The sequence below is a fragment of the Aspergillus stella-maris genome (genome assembly GCF_047715825.1).
Source record: "Aspergillus stella-maris strain CBS 113639 unplaced genomic scaffold BDV14scaffold_9, whole genome shotgun sequence".
Classification (NCBI taxonomy): domain Eukaryota; kingdom Fungi; phylum Ascomycota; class Eurotiomycetes; order Eurotiales; family Aspergillaceae; genus Aspergillus; species Aspergillus stella-maris.
In genome coordinates, this window is record NW_027396803.1 from 265,191 (window position 1) to 282,840 (window position 17,650).

The 17,650-nt window shown below is 49.9% G+C and overlaps 8 protein-coding genes across 8 annotated transcripts; 4 read left to right on the forward strand and 4 right to left on the reverse strand.

Annotated features, from left to right (window-relative positions):
- Positions 1 to 355: 355 nt before the first annotated feature.
- Positions 356 to 3,265, reverse strand: BDV14DRAFT_152706 (putative protein kinase). The gene has a single exon (XM_073766598.1). It carries the CDS (start codon positions 2,814 to 2,816, stop codon positions 519 to 521), a length of 2,298 nt encoding a protein of 765 aa, XP_073631274.1. The 5' UTR covers positions 2,817 to 3,265; the 3' UTR covers positions 356 to 518.
- BDV14DRAFT_152705 (copper acquisition factor BIM1-like domain-containing protein) lies at positions 3,266 to 5,010 on the reverse strand. Its single transcript, XM_073766597.1, has 3 exons — positions 4,529 to 5,010; positions 4,401 to 4,472; positions 3,266 to 4,346 (listed from the first exon to the last, which is right to left on the reverse strand). The coding sequence occupies exons 1-3, from the start codon at positions 4,722 to 4,724 to the stop codon at positions 3,715 to 3,717; spliced, it is 900 nt and encodes a 299-aa protein (XP_073631275.1). The 5' UTR covers positions 4,725 to 5,010; the 3' UTR covers positions 3,266 to 3,714.
- Positions 5,011 to 5,103: 93 nt separating this feature from the next.
- On the forward strand, positions 5,104 to 6,297 carry BDV14DRAFT_152740 (uncharacterized protein). The gene is made up of 3 exons (XM_073766600.1): positions 5,104 to 5,614; positions 5,677 to 6,044; positions 6,105 to 6,297. Exons 1-3 carry the CDS (start codon positions 5,482 to 5,484, stop codon positions 6,219 to 6,221), a joined length of 618 nt encoding a protein of 205 aa, XP_073631276.1. The 5' UTR covers positions 5,104 to 5,481; the 3' UTR covers positions 6,222 to 6,297.
- Positions 6,298 to 6,658: 361 nt separating this feature from the next.
- On the forward strand, positions 6,659 to 8,133 carry BDV14DRAFT_152732 (NAD(P)/FAD-dependent oxidoreductase). Its single transcript, XM_073766599.1, has one exon. It carries the CDS (start codon positions 6,899 to 6,901, stop codon positions 8,072 to 8,074), a length of 1,176 nt encoding a protein of 391 aa, XP_073631277.1. The 5' UTR covers positions 6,659 to 6,898; the 3' UTR covers positions 8,075 to 8,133.
- Position 8,134: 1 nt separating this feature from the next.
- Positions 8,135 to 10,157, forward strand: BDV14DRAFT_152700 (uncharacterized protein). Its single transcript, XM_073766596.1, has one exon. The coding sequence runs from the start codon at positions 8,479 to 8,481 to the stop codon at positions 10,021 to 10,023; it is 1,545 nt and encodes a 514-aa protein (XP_073631278.1). The 5' UTR covers positions 8,135 to 8,478; the 3' UTR covers positions 10,024 to 10,157.
- Positions 10,158 to 10,507: 350 nt separating this feature from the next.
- BDV14DRAFT_167758 (uncharacterized protein) lies at positions 10,508 to 11,379 on the reverse strand. Its single transcript, XM_073767737.1, has 3 exons — positions 11,092 to 11,379; positions 10,581 to 11,033; positions 10,508 to 10,530 (listed from the first exon to the last, which is right to left on the reverse strand). The coding sequence occupies exons 1-2, from the start codon at positions 11,337 to 11,339 to the stop codon at positions 10,715 to 10,717; spliced, it is 567 nt and encodes a 188-aa protein (XP_073631279.1). The 5' UTR covers positions 11,340 to 11,379; the 3' UTR covers positions 10,508 to 10,530; positions 10,581 to 10,714.
- Positions 11,380 to 12,045: 666 nt separating this feature from the next.
- Positions 12,046 to 13,729, forward strand: BDV14DRAFT_197102 (uncharacterized protein; the record flags this gene model as incomplete). Its single annotated transcript, XM_073772594.1, has 2 exons — positions 12,046 to 12,577; positions 12,657 to 13,729. The coding sequence occupies 2 exons, from the start codon at positions 12,046 to 12,048 to the stop codon at positions 13,727 to 13,729; spliced, it is 1,605 nt and encodes a 534-aa protein (XP_073631280.1).
- Positions 13,730 to 14,895: 1,166 nt separating this feature from the next.
- On the reverse strand, positions 14,896 to 15,723 carry BDV14DRAFT_152754 (uncharacterized protein). Its single transcript, XM_073766601.1, has 3 exons — positions 15,334 to 15,723; positions 15,196 to 15,263; positions 14,896 to 15,130 (listed from the first exon to the last, which is right to left on the reverse strand). Exons 1-3 carry the CDS (start codon positions 15,615 to 15,617, stop codon positions 15,075 to 15,077), a joined length of 408 nt encoding a protein of 135 aa, XP_073631281.1. The 5' UTR covers positions 15,618 to 15,723; the 3' UTR covers positions 14,896 to 15,074.
- Positions 15,724 to 17,650: the final 1,927 nt, after the last annotated feature.

Consider the following 17,650-nt stretch of genomic DNA (forward strand, 5'->3'; position numbering starts at 1 on the left):
CTAACATTCCTGGCTGGCTGTTGAGCAGCCTTAATGGCGGTTGTGGTTTTGGCTTCGCGCTTGCTGCTTGTGTGAGCGGGGTATCTTGTAAGGGCTTGGCCTTGGGGTCTTGGCGTATGTCGGTATGTCTATGTGTCTTGGGATTCTAGCCATGTTTGAAGGATAGCGGCACGGTGTATGAAGGGTACATAAGGAAGGAGGCTTGAGGCGCGTGGTCGTACGACATTATCATAGACCAAGGAATCTACTTGTGGATTTTTAAAAGATCCAGGTGAGACGTGACTTGGGTGCGAACCGGTTACATATAAGGTACAGAGAGGTAAATAGGTTACAAACTTATATTTGTACGAAGGATCTTCGGTTGGGCCACTAGTACAACGCTTTTTTCGATAATGCAAATCCGATCCATTTCTTGTTATGGACCTTAAAACAGATGTGTGGGTAGAGGCATTAGCCTAACTGAATTCGCAACGCAGAGCCCTGCCCAAGGGACGCTATACGACTTGACTCAACTCAACTCAATCCAACCTCCCAACATCACGCACAACCCCCTCCAAAACACCCCTGACAGTCGCAACATCCCACCTCCTCGCAACATCAACCTCTAACATCCCAGCAATGCACCTCTTCAGCACAACCCCAACCGTCTCACCAGACGGTAATACAAGACCCGCACAATCAACCTTCTTCTCAAAGTCCACAGGGAAAGAAGGCCGTTCCAAGATCGAATCAGGTCCGTTCGCAGTCGGGTCTTGTATTTGTATTCCTCTCGTCAGGGCTGTTAACACCATCTGTCTCTCCATCTTTGTATTTATGCGGTAGATTAGTTCGAAGAGGATGACGCCGAGGGCATAGACGTCGAGCGATTCGTCGATTGTGTAATCGAAATATTGTTTTTCTTCGGTGGTACTAGGAACCGCTTGTCCCTGTGATCGTGGAAAAGGCGGGCAGTAGAATTCAGTCCCGACGACGCGGTTGAGTTTCGGGATATTATTCGGCGTTGATGTTGATGGTGTTGTCCCCGGCGAGCACTCATTCAAATGCGATATATCAGCGACGAGGCCGAAATCGCCGATCCGTGGGTGCGAGAACTTCGAGCAAGCTCCAGACTGCGATATACAGGGTGCGCACTCCTTGAAGTGTCGATCCTCAGAGCACGACAAGAAGATATTTGCTGGTTTGAGGTCCCGGTGGATTATCCCTTTCGTGTGAAGGTAGTCGACGCCGGAAATTATGCTGAGGAGGAGATTAATTGAGGGGATGAGATGGTAGCAGTGGCGGCGGAGGAGGGTCTGATTGGTATCGTCGGTGGGTTGTTGGTTTTGGCTCAGGTATGAGCTTAAAGGGATAGGGTGCAATGACATTTGAATGTGCAGGACTACTGCGGGCAGTGCGTCTCCGTTCCTGTAGCGCCGCTGCAGCTGCATTTGGGATTGGTCGTGGCTTAGGCCGTCTGTGAAGATGTCGCCGTCTGAGGCGCCGAATGTGGATAGTTGGCTATAGGTTTGGTCGCTGAAGTTGCGCGGGATTGATTCGACGTCGTCTTCCACGCTGCTTGATAGTGGTTTCTCGGAGGAGCTGGATTTGGTGGTGTTGCCGTGGGTGCTGTGGGTGCTGTGGGAGTCTATTGAGTCGTCCGCTGTAATTGCGATTTGCGAATCTTGCGAGTGTTCGAAAACAACGCCAAAACTTGCGTCGCCTGAGGGCTGCGAAGGCTGATCGGATTCGCTGTCTTGTGTCTGTTCGTACTCGAGCTTCACGGGTGGTTGTTGACCAAGGAAAGGTACTCGTGGGACATGAGTCTGCTCAATCCAGGCTCCATAGTACCGTACGACATTTGCATGCTCCAGCCGAGCCAGCGTACGGATCTCCTTCATGATGGTTTCCAGCTGATTCTCATTGCCACACTGCAACTGTTCAAGCCGTCTATGACTGAGTGGTATCTTCTTGACTGCATAGTCCTGTCCATCGATATGATTCTTGACGTGATATACCTCTCCGAATGATCCTCGACCGACAGTCCTTATCTCCGTAAACTCCACAGCGTATCTGGACATGGTCTGGTTGGAGGGTGCCGGGTTAATATCAAATAACGGGAAGCTCGTCGGCGAGCTTCCAGTCAGCGGTATTAACGGACGCGGGATCCGTCTGGGATCTACCTGGAACTCCTCTAGAGCAGACACATGCTCAGCACCGGGCCGTCCTCGCAAATCCAGCGGCCCGATTGTGGGCCCTTCCAAGCGCAGCCCTGTCGTATTCCTCGTAGTCTTTGAGGCTACAACAAGGTCGCTAGTTGCCTCAATCGGAGCTGGCTGATGCTTCTTATCTCCGATATCCAGTCCCTCCAGCGCAGACAGTCCAAGAGCATCAAGATTGTCGCGATAGTACTGCCGCGTGGACCCCCACTTATCCGAATCAATACCCTCCGCAATAACACCATGGGCTGATAGGAACTTCGACTTGTGAGCGTACATCTTCTTCCCGAGAAACTGCACCTCTGGCGACTCGCGGGTGTACCGCTTATGCGAGCCGTGCTGGCGGTTGAGCAGATCCGCGGCTCTAGTCAAACAATAGAATTCAAGTAATGCGGCGGTCATGAGATTGGAATGACTCTCTGTATCTGCGTCGAGCAGGGCCTTGATGTCGCTGCCCTCCGCTAATTCCTCGTCCTCAAGACGTGGTTGTTCTGCGTTTCCGACCGATTCTTCAGCTCCCCCGCTGGTTTCTTTTTCGTAGATAACTCCATTGTCGCTGCTTTCAGAGCTGGAATCAGAGTCAGAAGAGTCTATCTCCGCGGGCGATCTGAACATAGACATATTGTGCGAAGGTGATGACGAAGTGGACAGTTGGACCAGGCCACTTCACGGCCATAAATACTGAGAAGGGCCAGCCATCTACAGCGCTCAGGAAACAGAGGATAAATCAAATCGTTGAAAGAGCGGTATACGTCGGAGTTACTCTGTGTTGTATGTATATCCTCAAAGAGCCTCAAGTGACGATCCGCGTGGGGGAACGCAATGGCCACGTGATGTGTGACAAGCTTGCTAAAGTGATCGTGACAGGGCCAGTCAAGGGAGCTCAGTTAAAGCTCAGTGGCGTCTCAAAGCGCCTGCTTGAAAGAACGCGGGTCCTTTTGAACTATAGTCAAAGGACAGATCCACAAACAGACGAGTGACTGGGGCTGGTTCGATCGGATTCTATGGGTTGCCCAGGTCATTCGCAGGGCGTCCACTAGGCAACAGATTGGGCCTAATGTATCGACTCCTGCAGAGAAAAAGCGAGGGATGTGTGAGACGTAGATCGAATTATTCTTATTTTGCAGCGAGCGATTGTTTGCTGGAGCGTTGTCGAGAATCAGCCAGGATCTTGAGAGTTGGTGGTCGCCACGCCCTGTGAGGCTGTGACTCAGGCCCAGCTTTCAAGTCGCTGTTGGTGCCTCAGGCAGAGTTGTACTGCAGGTATTCACGTACAGAGGGCACCCTGTAATGTTGCAGAACCAGGCATGACAATTATAAAGCTGAACATCTTATGCCACATTGGATATTAAGTACATGGTCTGGAGGAGTATCTACGAAGTGCAATCGGGAAGCTTCAAAAAAAAAATAGACTCCCATCGAACGAAGTCTCAACACATTATCATTGCCGTCAGTCATCCGTCATAATCCTCACCAATACAATCATGAACATTACCGGCATCAAGCAGCTTCAAACCCATCACTTCAACTTCCTCAAACCATAAGACCCTGCCGACGAACTATCCCCAGACGCCTTCCCCGCCTCCGCAACCAAGTCCGCATCAACATTCCTAACTGACGTCCTCTGCCGCAAAGACCGATACTTTTGAAGCAACCTTCTGTAGCCGAAGAGCAGAATACCGGCAATTGCTGCGGCAGCGACACAACCAACGACAATACCCGCGATAGCGCCGCCAGAAAGGCCTGAGCTGCCTGAGTTTCCCTTGGTACTATCACTATCTTGAGTCGTAGAGTCTGAGGACGAAGAGCTCGATCCCGAACTGTTGGTAGCATTGTCCGATGAATCAGAGTCAGAGTCGGAGTCGGAGTCAGTGCCATTAGCCGGCGTAAACTCATCAACCGTAACATTGAAGCAAGGAACTTGATACGTGAACGTGCTTGCGGGGATGTAAGTGACGTCCGCGCAAGCATAGTACGTCTCGTTCTTGTCTGTGTCAAAATCGGAGGTATACTTGATCTGGAACGTAGCGTTCATTCCTGCTTCCGTATCGACACCGGGGTTCGGGACTGGATAGCACATGTGGCCGGGGTCGATGTCGCTGATGCGGCGCTGTGCAACGATTGTCTCGAAGTCATCGTTACTGGTCGGGTCTGGGGATGGTATTAGTCAAGCAAACTGAAACCAGGGTAAGGGTTGATGTGTACTGTTCTTATCGGAAATGGCAATCTGCACATTCCAGGACTCATCTTGTGTGACGAGAGCTAACTGGCCGTTTACTAAGACAATGTCAACATGAATCTTGAAATGAGTAGACAGCTAAGAGTATACCGACCCATGGGAAACTCAGTTCGGTTGACCGCACCAGATACTGAACCACAAGGCGCGTTGTTGTCGTAGGCTGCGCCCCAGGTGCGGTCTGGCGGCCACATGAACGCCACAGGCCCCATCTCTTTGGCGGCCTCTTCGCCATGAGCCTGGGCTTTTACAGCAACGAGCAGAGAGGCAAGAAGTCCAATACAGCCTTTCATTTCGTTAGAGGAGATGAAGCGAGCGACCGTGTCCGATGAACAAGGAAGGGTGTGACACGATCAAGATATACGGAGGTGCCGATGATTATAAGCCTATAGCTCTCGGCGATAAAGACCGAACATGAGGTAGCATCTCGGTTATATTGAGCGACGCCGTGCTGCCACTTATCAACAGGCAAACGACTGGCGCGAGTCATGGCCAAGGGTGTGACGAGAAGGGATTTCTCGGCTTAAGTGCAACCTGCTCATGCCACCGTGCAGGTAGGCCTGTATGTATCCAATTGCAGATCCGGGACGCAAGCGAGGAGGATTTCTAGAGCTGCGCCAAGCAATATATATTAACTTTAGCAGGAAGAACCAGTGGACTACAGGGCCCAGGCTGATGTCCGATGCTCGGATATCAATCTGATAAGATGAGAAGTGGGCCAGGGCCCTGCTGCTGTCAACCAATGACGGCGATTTGAGGCATTTGTCCCCTCCTCGTCGGCTTGGTTTTCCACGAAAGGTTGCACTGGCCTTGACTCAAGTGAGACAGCTTATATTGATATCAATAAATTGGTTTGTCGCCTTCTCTAGCTTCGGGTCGTGACCGGGGTGCAGGTGGTAGCACCTACATTTCGCTGACGGCTATGTACCTGAGACCCGGAAGCTATAAAAGCCGGTGTGCCCTGGGTACTTCTTGCACTCATCAGTCCACAGATTCCGAGGCGCGTCGCATTTATAGTTCTCTTGAGACTTCCAGTGTCCATTTTCCATCATGAAGCTCACCGCAACCATCCCAATCGCTTGTATTGTGGCTGGTGCTGCTGCATTCGAATACCCCGACTTTGTCCCGCTGCAGAAGCGTCAAGCGCCCGGCACCCCCCAGTATGACTGTCACGCCAACTGCGGTCAGTATTCAGCGCCGTACTTTCAAGAGTAGTTGGATTATGAACTAACCTGTACGTTGTAGGCGGCATCATCACCCTCTCCCGATCGGATGGCTACTGCGACACTGACGAGTTCACGACCAAGTTGAGTGACTGTTTGGACTGTGCATTGGAGTACGACATCTGGAAGTGGTATGGCAACTCGGTTTCCAAGGCCGCCGACGAATGTGGAGTTGATGCCACTCCCGTCGAGCCGACCACGTCCAGTTCGTCGGCTGCAAGTGCGACAGCGACTGAGACCGAAACTGAGGAACCATCAAGCACCACCGAGACATCTGAAGAGAGTACCTCTGTTCCTGAGGAGACTGCAACAGGGTCTACCACCCTGAGCTCCACCCCAGTGATCCCAACGGGTACCGCTACCACAACCCCGACGTTTTCCGAGAGCTCGGTAAGTCCCTACTATATATGTAGAGCTTGAGACATTGATTGCTAATCGGTATTTGTCCAGGTTGCTGGAACCCCGACCCCGGCTGATCCTGAGTTTACCGGTGGTGCCATCTCTAATGGTCCGGCGGCTCTCGTCCTGGTTGGGCTGATGGGACCACTTGTAGCAGCTCTGATGTAGAATGGTGAAGCTCATTGAACTCGCAAGGGCGTGAGCACCGAGGGTATCAGTGGAAGAGATTGAGAGCTGTGTATTTACTACTCACAATTTAGCTGCTATTGCCTTTGATCATAATAGTTGTCGATTTTCCTGTCCACCTACAAGGTGATGGTCACCTGCTCCGACCCGCATGAGTCACCGTTAACCTGGGCGCGCAAGCCATTGAGGTCATATAGACTTGATTCAATCTACTAGCGGCTGCAGAAGAAGAGGTCCACAGTAGCTCGGACGGATGGAAGCGAGGTTCGAGTGAGTAAACAAACGGAAGAAGCTTGTCAGTTAGGCAATGGTTGAGGTTACAGCAGATGTGTATCTGGCGAAACGAGATAAAGTTGCTCCAGAATTTAGCAATAACTGATCTCTGGTCGTGCTGCAAAAAGGCTCGAAGTTGAGAGATCTCGAGCCGGAGAAGAGGCAGGACTCCGCGCAGGACGCGCATGTCTCGTATTGAGCTCCACCATCCGCAACTAACCGTCTTCAACCCACCACGAATCTCATAAACAGCACATCGCTTGAGACAGCAAGTGCTTCTCTCATCCTCTTAGCACTAGCTTAAGATCCAGCTCTACCCTCACTATGCAGATCATTCTTCGCACTCTCAGAAACATCCCAAGTCCCGAGAAGACAACACCAACAGGATGACACAACAGTCAGACATCGTCATTGTCGGCGGCGGCATTGTGGGCTCAGCCCTGGCCTACTTCCTCTCATCATCCTCCGAACAGAAAATCACATTGGTTGAACGATCCTTCGGCAAGCTCAAGGGCTCAACCGGCTATGCTCCTGGCTTCATCGGACAGTTTAACGAGTCAGAAGTCCTTACTAGGCTTGCAATTGACAGCGTCGAGGAATACACCAAGATCCCTAACGGCTTCGATCATGTCGGTGGTCTTGAAATTGCAGCAAGTAAGGCCGGGGTTGAGAGACTTCAATGGAGACTCGAGAGCGCCAGGGAAAGAGGCCTTGAAGGCGAACTGATTTCAGCCCAGAAGGCAGCGCAGATGGCACCGGACCTCGTCAAGGGGGATAACAAGCAAGCGCTATACTTCCCCAGTGACGGCACCGCAAACCCGACGACAATAACTGCTTTCTTCCAATCCGAGGCGGCTAAAAAAGGCGTGGAACTTGTCGAGGGCAACGTTACCGAGATCCGACAAGGCGATGGAAAAGTGGAAGGGGTTAATACAACTGCTGGATATATTGAGGCTTCAAAGGTTGTCCTTGCCACTGGAATCTGGGCGCAGAACCTCTGCGACTTCGGCATTCCGATTCCCATCATTCCCGTTGCTCATCCGTACATGTACGGCGAGCATCACGAGCCCAAAGCATACAAGTCGCCCTTCGTGCGGTACCCAGAGCACCACGTCTACGTTCGAGACCACGGATCGTTCTTCGGACTGGGATCATACGACCACAAACCACTAGCCGAAAGACCAGAAGACAAGGCGGTTGGAGGATGGGTGGGCGATTTCGACAGGACGCTTGACCGTGCTCTACAATTCATCCCAGAGAAAACCAAGCTTGCACCTAGAGAAAAGTTCAACGGTATCTTCTCCATGACTCCAGACAACATGCCGCTGGTTGGTTCAATTCCAGAAGTTGAGGGCCTCTACATGGCGGCCGCGGTCTGGGTCACCCACGCAGCTGGTTCAGCTAAATTTCTGACCAAGATGCTGAGCGGCGAAGATGTCGATGAAGCTGTTCGAAAGGCACTTGATCCAACTCGCTTCGTGGGCCAAGATTCGGAAAGATTGGAGCGCGAGTCTCTGAATTGCTATAACAGCATCTACTCCACACATGAATCATCGTCATGAAAGGTCAACATTTGGATATAGTCTTGATAGTTTAAGCTCATTTCACTTAACAGTTTTGAGAAATTCAAATGCTTAAATCGGCAGAACCTCGGTTAAACCCAATATGTCGCGGGGAAAGCTCCGCAATGATCTCAACTTCTAATCTTCTACGAGATCCAGGCTGCTGGCGATTATACCTAGTTGAGCAGTTGAGTCAGCTCCTTTTTTTCACCAAGTATAATCAAATATGTTCCTCATCATCGGTAACCGACCCGAAGCTTTCTCTCAATCTTTTAAAGGACAAAGGCATCTCAGCTTCAGCGTTAAATTGTCTTACCGTTCTACAACACCGCACTGCAACTGCCGTCCTTCTCATCCAAAAGCTTTCCCAATACCAGTCCTTATTCAACCTTGCTTGAATAGCAATGGACGATAATCGCTTTTCTTGGACCCTCTCTACCCCTGGAATCTGGGAGCGAGACACCGACGAAGTCGAGGAATTCTACGCGTCACTTGCAAAGTCCCACGAGGGAACCGGACGCGTCTTCTTTGCGATGACGGGCTTCGTATCATTCTCTGTTTCCGTGGAACCAGGTTCATCACTTGAGCAGACGAAGCGAAGAGCAGAAGACTCTTTAAAATCAGCTTGGCTCCGCCTGCGGTTCGATCATCCGACTATTGCGTCGAAGGTCATGTTTGACGATGACAAGGGGAAGTATAAAAAGGTTTACGATACGTATAGCGATAAGGCGTCGTGGGATAAATGGGTAGATGAGACATTCCGCCTCGTGGACCTACCAGAGGGGAAAACAGGGCTTGACTGGTGCAATGCCGACCCCCCAGTCCCTGAACGGCCGACCTTGTTCCTAATCAGGTCTCCCACTCCACCCAAATCTAAACTTGAAGACCACGGTTTATTCAAGGCAGATCTAGTTCTGCGCGCGCAACACGCCATAATCGACGGAATGGGCACTTTACAGCTTTTCAATAACCTTGTCGCTCACGCTTCCACTGCCTACACAGATCCCGAAATTCTGTTGCCCTCATTCGGTCAGGAATACGTCAATCTCAGCCCACCGCTACGTATAGCGGCAAACATCCCTGCCGCCCTCACACAGGAACAAGAAGAGCACATGCGCGACATACTCGCGTACAACGCCTCGCTAAGAAACGACATCGAAATCGCAAGTCCACCGTTTAATAGGGAGAACAGCACACCAGGGACACACAAGCGCGTTGCACTTACATTGTCATCCGACGTAACGGCCAAAATTTTAGAGGCATGCCGAGGCCTAAATCTAAGCGTAACGCACGCATACCACGCCTCCATCGCGTTCGCCGTGCGCGATCTACAAGAGAAAAAGCAACAAGAGCGCAAAGTCCGGTATATCAATTACTCCCTCATCAATGAACGCGGGCATTGCGCTGCGCCATACAGTATGCCTGCACACGCAGCGAGTGTCTACCATTCTGTTTCGGGGCGGTGCTTGGCTCTCGACCTTCTTGTTGCGGGTGCGCGGGTCGATGATACAAGCGGGCCTTCGCGCGAGGCCAAACGCAACGAGTTCCTCTCTATAGTTAAACACGTCAGGGAATATTACCTCGACATACGCAACAATGAAGAACACATCAAGCTTGTCCCGTCGTACTGGGCTATGTCGACGGCACCATATCCCGGCCCGCAAGTACCGCCGATTCCACCACGCAATGAGACACCATCAATTTCGATATCCAGTATGGGCGTTTTAGAAAATGTTATTGCACACCGGCATGGGGAGTTTAGTCTTGACGGTCCGTGGGTTACGGGTGAGGAATTGGGTACGGGGATGGGGCTCTTTCTGGGCACTTGGAGGGGGAGGGTTACGGTTAGTGCGGCGTATAATGATGCGTATCATGGAGAGGAGGAAGTTAAGGATTTCTTGGAGAGGTGTAATGGTATTGTACTCGACGGGCTTGGGCTTGGGGTGTGAGGGTCAGTGCTGGCCATGGTCTAACGTACCTATGCAGCTGTCACATAACGTCTATTTGAATGAGTTAATCTCGGGCCCTGTGCTACTTTTAGGACGGTTTACACGGAGGTCGAAGACAATGGTAGATACGAAGAAGTTCCAATGCAGAACAAGCAGAACATTACCGAGCTCTAGTACTCCAACAAGAACGCCATGCTTCACTCCCGGAGTCCCAAAAACCTGCAACGCCAGCCCTCCAAACTCCAAGTCCTCATAGGGTATCTCGTACATCAGCAAACCGTTGTCAGAGAGCCGCCTTGGTCAATCATAACCGGGTTCGCCACCTCTTCATAAATCAATTCATTTTGCTGCGCCTCCTGCTCCACCGGTTCTGCAAATCCCAGCATCTCATCGTCTAGTCCCCACAGTTGCAATTCATCCTTGACCGCGTCTTCATCTTCAAATAATATCGATATTGGTTTGGTTGCATTAGTATCCGCATGATTGTCTTCGAAGTCCACAAAGTAGCTGCAGAATGATAAGTAATTGGTCAATTTGAAGACCCTTAGACAACTCACATTCTGTCTTGCACCTCGTCGTAAAGGATGTTCTGGGGCCCGTGATCGAAATGCATCACATTGTGACTGAATAATTCCCTGTCACCATCGTCAGCATCAATCTATCGTCTCATTGGACAACTCGTGGGAAATACTTACGCCATGCTTTTGAAGAATGCTTGTCTGATCTTGTCTCTTTTTGCCAGATTATAGTGACAAAACTCTGTCATGGGTACCCCAGGAACCATCTCCATCAGCATGTATACAAACCACCCACCAGGTACAGGCATGGTATCATCATCCTGTCCTAAGTTCTTTGTATACAAGAGGCGGGGGGTGACAGAGCAACCTCTCTTGGTAAGCCAGCTCAAAGTCTGAAACTCCTGTATTGTCCAAGCGCTAGGGATTTCGGAGGCATATTGAGCACGAATTTTGGGATCAGAAGAGACGTAATCTTTGAAGCCTTCCGGGATCCTGAAATTTACTATAGTCAGGGTATGGCGGAAGAACAAGGTGCCGGGGCTGGACTCACTGCATTCGAATTTTAAGAATCGCTTTCTCCCCAACGCAGGGCCCGTGAACCTGCTGGACTTGAAATACTGCCTGGGCTTCTGAAGTGTCTTCGCCGAGCTCGTAGGCGAGTGGATGAGATGAAATTTCTCTTTCCGATAGCTTTTTCCCAACCTCCCACTTGGTCCCGTCAGGGCCGTTGAGGACGAGATCCTTGAATCTGTCACCAATCCACATTTTTGATAAACTCCAGGAATCGAAGAGATCCATGATAATATGCAGAGTGTCCAAAGTTGAAAGAGAAATCCTGGGTGAAAGTTGTTCAAGAACAAGAAGAAGGACGTTGACGGTTTGTTTACGCAGCGCTGGTGATTGCCGTCGCGCTATTCCTAATCTGGAATAGCTCCCCAGATCGATCTATATCTCAACATTCACAACACAACATTCATCTTCTTCACCATGACAGCCTGCGTTGCGTGTTGATTGGCTCAAATTATAGGCAGATACGTGTCCAGTCATGGCTAGAAGCGTCTCGAGTAGACACAAGTCCTCAATTACCGGTAAAAGAGCGGCGAAGCGTAGTCTCTTCCCAGATGCTGTGAATGACAGAGAGGTCAAGGCAGTCATTCTGCCTGCCTGGTTTGATACTTTCCCATAACACTTCCTCTTCTTTCTACAGAATACTCCTCAAAATTGTATCCTCTAAGTTACACACCCATTTGCTATTTCCCACGAAACTTCACTCCTTCTCTAACATCAGAAAGAACGCTTGCGTTTCCAGCACCAGCTTAAGATAGCCAGTTGTTTCTGTTCCTTCTAATATATCCATTTTCTATTCCATCATCTACGTTCATTTATTTCAAGTCCACGATGGCCCCAGCTTACTCCACGCTTTGGACTGGTAACGAGGTCCTCGGTAGACCACTGCCGCAGCTTCTCTCGCGCGATGGATACAGAACGAACCACCTCATCCGCAATGCGCGAGTCCTGGTGCAAGGGGCCGATAAAGGAATGGTTTATCGAATCTGAGGCCCACGGTATGTTCTCTGACCGAGACCTCAACGAGCGTAAATTCTTTTTTGAGTCCCTCGAGCAATTCGTGGATCAGATCGACATCGACGGTATACCAATCAAACTCGAACAGTTCCTTTGTGGGGACGAGCCCTCTGTTTGCGGGCGATATGCGCAGAATGCACTTTCACCCGCTGCAGCAGTTGCACTTGCGAGCGGTCTTAGCGGACGTTTTGGAGACTTCAAGACTTGTTCTGAGGGATCGAACACTCCAAATAGCCATCGAGACAGGCATCACCAGATCCCCGACTTTGTCGCGACAAGGTCTAAGTCGAATGAGAAACTTCACTTGAGAAGCGACACAAAGCCAAAAATGCTACTGGCTGGCGAAGCGAAAACCTGGTGGGTGCACGACCTACTTCTCTGGTTTAAGAGGTGGAAGAAAAGTCTCCAAGACCTGGACGCAAACAAAGCGCGCTTCCTTCGCAGGGCACTGGGTAAGTTGACTATCTACACAGCCAGCCTTCCTGTAGCTGCTGCATAGTTACACTACTAATTCGGAGATACTCTGAATAGGACAAATCGCCCAGTATATGCATACATACCAGGTGAAATACGGATTTCTAACGACCTACGAATATACGATCTTCATCCGCCAGGACAATTATCAAGACGCAGAAGGCATGTGGAGGGCCTGCCTGAGCATCTCGAGGCCTATCCACCGCTCCGAGACCCCCTTCGGATCCTCTGAAGGCTCGCCCCGTCTTTCTATACGTCAATGCATATATTACTTGCTTTGGCTGACTCGCGAAGGCGCCGAGTACAAGTATGCCAACCCTCATCCCCTAGAGAAGTGGGTTGCTTTCACAAATACCACCACGGATCAGGCAAATGCGCCATATACCCCTACTCGTGACACGCTTGATACGCCTCAGAAATTCATCTCCGCCATAAGCCCAGACATAGTACCAGAGACCAATCCCAGTAGCCCGATCAAGCTGTACAGATCCACCGATGGGACCTTCACTACAATCTTGTCCTTCGCCCCAGACCAGATCGACGGTGGTAGAGTTATCGTCAACGGACAATCCATTAGAGTCAATATCGAGGCCAACCCCAATGACAGCGAATCTGTCCATGGTCTGACCTCAAACATGCAGCAACTCGATCTGGATCGACCTACACCTACACAAGTACCTACACAAGCACCCGGACCACGGTCCATGTTCAATATGCCAGCTCGTCAAGGCGGCGTCCGGGACGGCTTTCAACGCAAAGGCTACCTACCAGCCAGCCGTCTATCCACGAGCACGCTCTCCGACGAGGACTCATTCCAGTCTCTAGACCCGCAAACACCTACTCCACCAGCCCGGCCCGGACTTGGTCCAATGCAAACTCATGGCCTGGTCTCACATCTCGCTTCGTCTCCTCCTCAACAGGGAAAAGCAGGCTTTGGACGTGGTCAGGGCCAGCAGACCGAGCAAGGCCCATCGTCTGAGCCAGCTGCGCGTTCTCAGCCTCCTGCTGCCGCTGCCAGGGGTAAAGCAAGACAGAAGTACGGCTCGGCTCGCCGGGAGCAGGAGGGAATGAGCCCTAGTGAGTGGGATGATTACCAAAATTCTACGCCCGAGCCGGATGGGAAGAAGTGATGAGGTTGTATGCTGACTCTATGTGTCCATGGTTGGTTTAGGCTTTTGGTGCGCAAGGGCAGGAGCGATTTGAATCTGTGACGAAGCTGCTTTCTTGTTTTCATCTTCTTTTTCCTTTTGGCTGTCGATTTCGGTTTTGCGTTTTTCGGATTTTTGTTTATGCTAGAGTATACCCCGTAGCGTAAGCGAGCTTAAGCTTAGTTATGTTAAAATTCAGTTTCGTTTGGTCTTTCCTAGAAGGAAGATCATTTCTCCTTCATTGAAGATATCCCTGCTATTTTTCTATCTCAACTACGTCCTAATACACCAAAAGGGACAACACTCCATTCATCCATCTGAGCCAAGATACAGCGGATCACCAGAAGATGTCTTGCTTGGTAGGCTATGAACTCTCCAAATGTGAGCCCCGTACGTGGTAACGGCTTGTCTCGTAACATCTTGAATGCGCTGAAATACCTACCCGGATCTGAACACTTTCCTGAACGATGTTCAAGGTCTGAAAGAAGAGATAGTTTAGGATTGACGTGGTACAAATTCTTTGTCTTTTAATCGGGAACAGAAAAAGAGACAGTAGTAGGTGGTTATTCTAATGGCTTTAGCCGCGAGGAGATATTATCGAAAGGTAAAGGCCCCTTTAGTAGAAGTTGTAACAACCAAAGGTACCTCGCGAGCCGCAGCTGAGGCCCGAGCTGGAGCCCTAACGTTCCTTCCTATTCGGGTCCATTGTTTACTGTCCATCACTTCTTCCTGCGGAGTACTCCACGCCGAATCAGGTCGCATCTTCCTAACAGATGCGTCAACTGGTCATCGCACCTTCTCGATTCGAAGACTGAATCTCGGCTTACTCGCGCCTTCCCTTTCGGTTCTATATTCATTCTAGTCACGTGCCGTGTTACAATATATGAAACTTATCAATAAGGCTCTACGCTGGACGACTGAACGGTTATATTTGCAGGTATGGATGGGAGTTGCAGAGATTGCTCTCATGATCTGGAGCTTTTGAGTGTAGAGGGCTTATGTCGTGGGTTAGATGGAGAGAAGTAGTTCATAGGCACTCGTGATGGTATATTGGGGGTCGTGCATTGGTCCAAGCTATAAACTTCTTCAAAGATAGTGCATTGCTACAAGCCTGGTACTCTGTGATCCATAGATCAATTAGTCGTAGGGAGAGATCAAAAATCACATCCAAAATTTCAGCTGTATAGTAAAGTAGAGAATATGCAATATGTCACAGAGAAAAGAAACCAAATTAGATACTGATGCAATTGAACAACCCGAAATATATCATCATTCTTCCTTAAGATCTTCGGTTCAGACCATCTTAACTCTACCTAGCGTCTGGTGTCTAGCTGTGATTGATGGAAACGATCAAGTTGCCGTTGCCGCCGGCAGCGTTGTAGCCTGTTTATAGCGTTAGACGGACTTTAAGAGCAAGAATGGGATAAAAAAAAAGAGAAGGTACTTACCAGCAACATATCCCACAGATGTGGTACAAGAATCAATAATCGCCTGCGCAGCGTACGCAACATCACGGCTAAAGAAGTAAACCATCAGCACCAACACCCCAGACCATAGAATTAAGTAAAATAAAGATCAAAACATACCAAAGCGAACTCGTCCCCCCAGACCCAGCAAGGTTACTCCCCGTAATAACGGTCGATCCGGCCGAGCAAAAGACGACGTTCTCGCCGGAGACGGTGCAGGACTCGGTACCTTTGTTGAAGAGGTAGTCGACGCAGGATTGGGCTTCGCTGACGGGGATGTAGCCGCCGCCGTTGTCGGTGCAGGAGAGGTCGATGCGTTTGGCGAGGGGTTCGGGGGCGGGTGCGGGAGCGGCCAGGGTCATGGCGGCCATGGAGAGGAGGAGGGTGAATTTTGTGGAGATCATGGTGGTGATTTGTGGGTGGGATGATGTAGATTGAAGAGGGGCAAGGTAGTTTGGTTGTTATTGTTGTTTTGCGATGCTGATGGTGATGTGATGATGAGAGATGAATTCGAAGGGCGACAATCTTCTATTTATACCCCGTCAACAAGATGCAATTTGAACGTACTATATAGACGGCCCCCATTTCCTCGCCCAAATAGGCCGATGAACCCGCAAGCTACAATAAGCTACACAGCCCGATACCCAGCCAGAAGAGGCAGTGTACACCCTTGACCCATTTCACCTTCAGCCTTCAGCCCTAAGTGGAGATCATCCACTCCAGTAACTCGACTCCAACGCAGCTGCCAACGCTTTAGTGGAGCCTGCCCTGTAAAAGACTGGTCACAACTAGTGATGAAGTGAAACCAAAAACAACCTCTTCAGGCTCTATTCTGCGCTCCATGCATTACTGGACCTGGATCCCTTGTCAAAGTCAACAGACACCTCCAGCGCCAAGTAGGAGAGTCAGTAAGCTGCATGGATGATGGAAGTCTCGGAAGTCTCCCGTGGGGCCGCGGCTGAGCTGGTCCTGTTCTCACTGGCTCAAAAGAATCAGCCTCGATCGGTTTGGAGCTTGGTGTTGGGGCCGAAACGGTCTGATTCGGCGATTGTGCTTGCTGTTTACTGTTTAATCTATTGTGGCTCGGCGAATGCTCTTCGGCGATTGGGGATTGGGGATATTGCCTGATCAGCTGGAGTCCTGCCAATTTTGGCTGCAGAATCCGAAACTACAAGTTAGCATAGCCCTGTCGGACTCTAGCGGGTTCAGCCGCTGGCACTATGTGGTGGAATGTGACCTGGAGATGGAAGTGCGGAAGAATGATGGGGAGCCAGGTCTTTGGGTTGTTCGATCACAGTCGCTATTCTCTCTCCGTTGATTGTAAACGGTCTAGTCCTATTTAATAACAGGAATTTCGGGGGGCTAACATATGTACTATAAAGATGGATAGACTTTTCTCTAAAAGAATGGGCTGGGAGGTCCATAAGTTCACAATGTCTCAGCCCCCAAATTTCCAAGCTCAACTTTGCAGTTAGTTCATAAATATGGCTTTGGATCCATGTTAAATCAATTGGGACTCCATGAGGTGAAGGCGCGAGTACAGTTTACTCTTTTCCTGAGCTTGGATTTGCTGTACCAGCTTGCTCCTAAGTCACTCCGGAGTGTCTAGGCTTGACTATACCAGGGCCTCAGTATAGCAGGGCCGCTAGAATGCTAAAAAAAAACTGGACATTTGTCAGAAAGTTCGAATGATTACATAAGTGAAGGAACGTCGCAAGGATAATTGATCCCGTGGTGGTCGCCATTTCATAGACCAACTTCGTGCAACAAATTGACAAACTGAGTCCCGGGGCGGACGCCATACTCGTACCTACTGAGCGAGGAACACTCAATCATGACTCAAACTCAGTGTATGAAATCCAGAGTACACAGCAAAGTCCATTCATGAATAAACATAGTTTCGCCGTAAGGTAGAGTATGCAGGAAATTATTTCATTTGCAAGACAGAAATACGGCTAAGCTTTGGTTTACAAAGGTAATCGAAATGATGTCTCCGGCTGCTAAATGCGTCTTTTGATAATTCTACTATATAATAAATGGAATACATTGATATTACCCCGATCTATATGGCCAAAGGGTAGTATGAATATGCTACGCCGATTCGTCATATGGTAAAGTATCCCCATCCGCCGCTCGATGTACATGCGGGATTCGTGATATTGACGGATGTAAGAAAACGGGGAAAGGAGAATGAAAGGAGTTGAAGAATAGAGAAAAAAGCGCGGGAAGGGGAAACGAGATGGGTGGGTATCATGGGAAATCTAAGACGAGCGGACATACAACCCGGGGACAAAAAAAGAAAGAAGATAAATTCCTTCTAAATACAAAACGACGACAATTTATGTCATCAAGATTTCATGAATAAGTACACATATATGATAATGGCCCGTCAAGCCACATCATTCACAAAAAACCAACACCCCCCATTTGGGCGAGA

Coding starts and splice junctions, on each gene's coding strand:
- BDV14DRAFT_152706 (XM_073766598.1), bottom strand. CDS start 2,816: ATGTCTATGTTCAGATCGCCCGCGGAGATAGACTCTTCTGACTCTGAT.
- BDV14DRAFT_152705 (XM_073766597.1), bottom strand. CDS start 4,724: ATGAAAGGCTGTATTGGACTTCTTGCCTCTCTGCTCGTTGCTGTAAAA. Junction 4,473..4,528: donor CCGAACTGAGTTTCCCATGG/GTCGGTATACTC, acceptor ACATTGTCTTAG/TAAACGGCCAGTTAGCTCTC. Junction 4,347..4,400: donor TGCCATTTCCGATAAGAACA/GTACACATCAAC, acceptor TACCATCCCCAG/ACCCGACCAGTAACGATGAC.
- BDV14DRAFT_152740 (XM_073766600.1), top strand. CDS start 5,482: ATGAAGCTCACCGCAACCATCCCAATCGCTTGTATTGTGGCTGGTGCT. Junction 5,615..5,676: donor TGACTGTCACGCCAACTGCG/GTCAGTATTCAG, acceptor TGTACGTTGTAG/GCGGCATCATCACCCTCTCC. Junction 6,045..6,104: donor CGACGTTTTCCGAGAGCTCG/GTAAGTCCCTAC, acceptor GTATTTGTCCAG/GTTGCTGGAACCCCGACCCC.
- BDV14DRAFT_152732 (XM_073766599.1), top strand. CDS start 6,899: ATGACACAACAGTCAGACATCGTCATTGTCGGCGGCGGCATTGTGGGC.
- BDV14DRAFT_152700 (XM_073766596.1), top strand. CDS start 8,479: ATGGACGATAATCGCTTTTCTTGGACCCTCTCTACCCCTGGAATCTGG.
- BDV14DRAFT_167758 (XM_073767737.1), bottom strand. CDS start 11,339: ATGGATCTCTTCGATTCCTGGAGTTTATCAAAAATGTGGATTGGTGAC. Junction 11,034..11,091: donor ATTCTTAAAATTCGAATGCA/GTGAGTCCAGCC, acceptor AGTAAATTTCAG/GATCCCGGAAGGCTTCAAAG.
- BDV14DRAFT_152754 (XM_073766601.1), bottom strand. CDS start 15,617: ATGATCTCCACAAAATTCACCCTCCTCCTCTCCATGGCCGCCATGACC. Junction 15,264..15,333: donor GGGGGGACGAGTTCGCTTTG/GTATGTTTTGAT, acceptor TTACTTCTTTAG/CCGTGATGTTGCGTACGCTG. Junction 15,131..15,195: donor ATCTGTGGGATATGTTGCTG/GTAAGTACCTTC, acceptor CGCTATAAACAG/GCTACAACGCTGCCGGCGGC.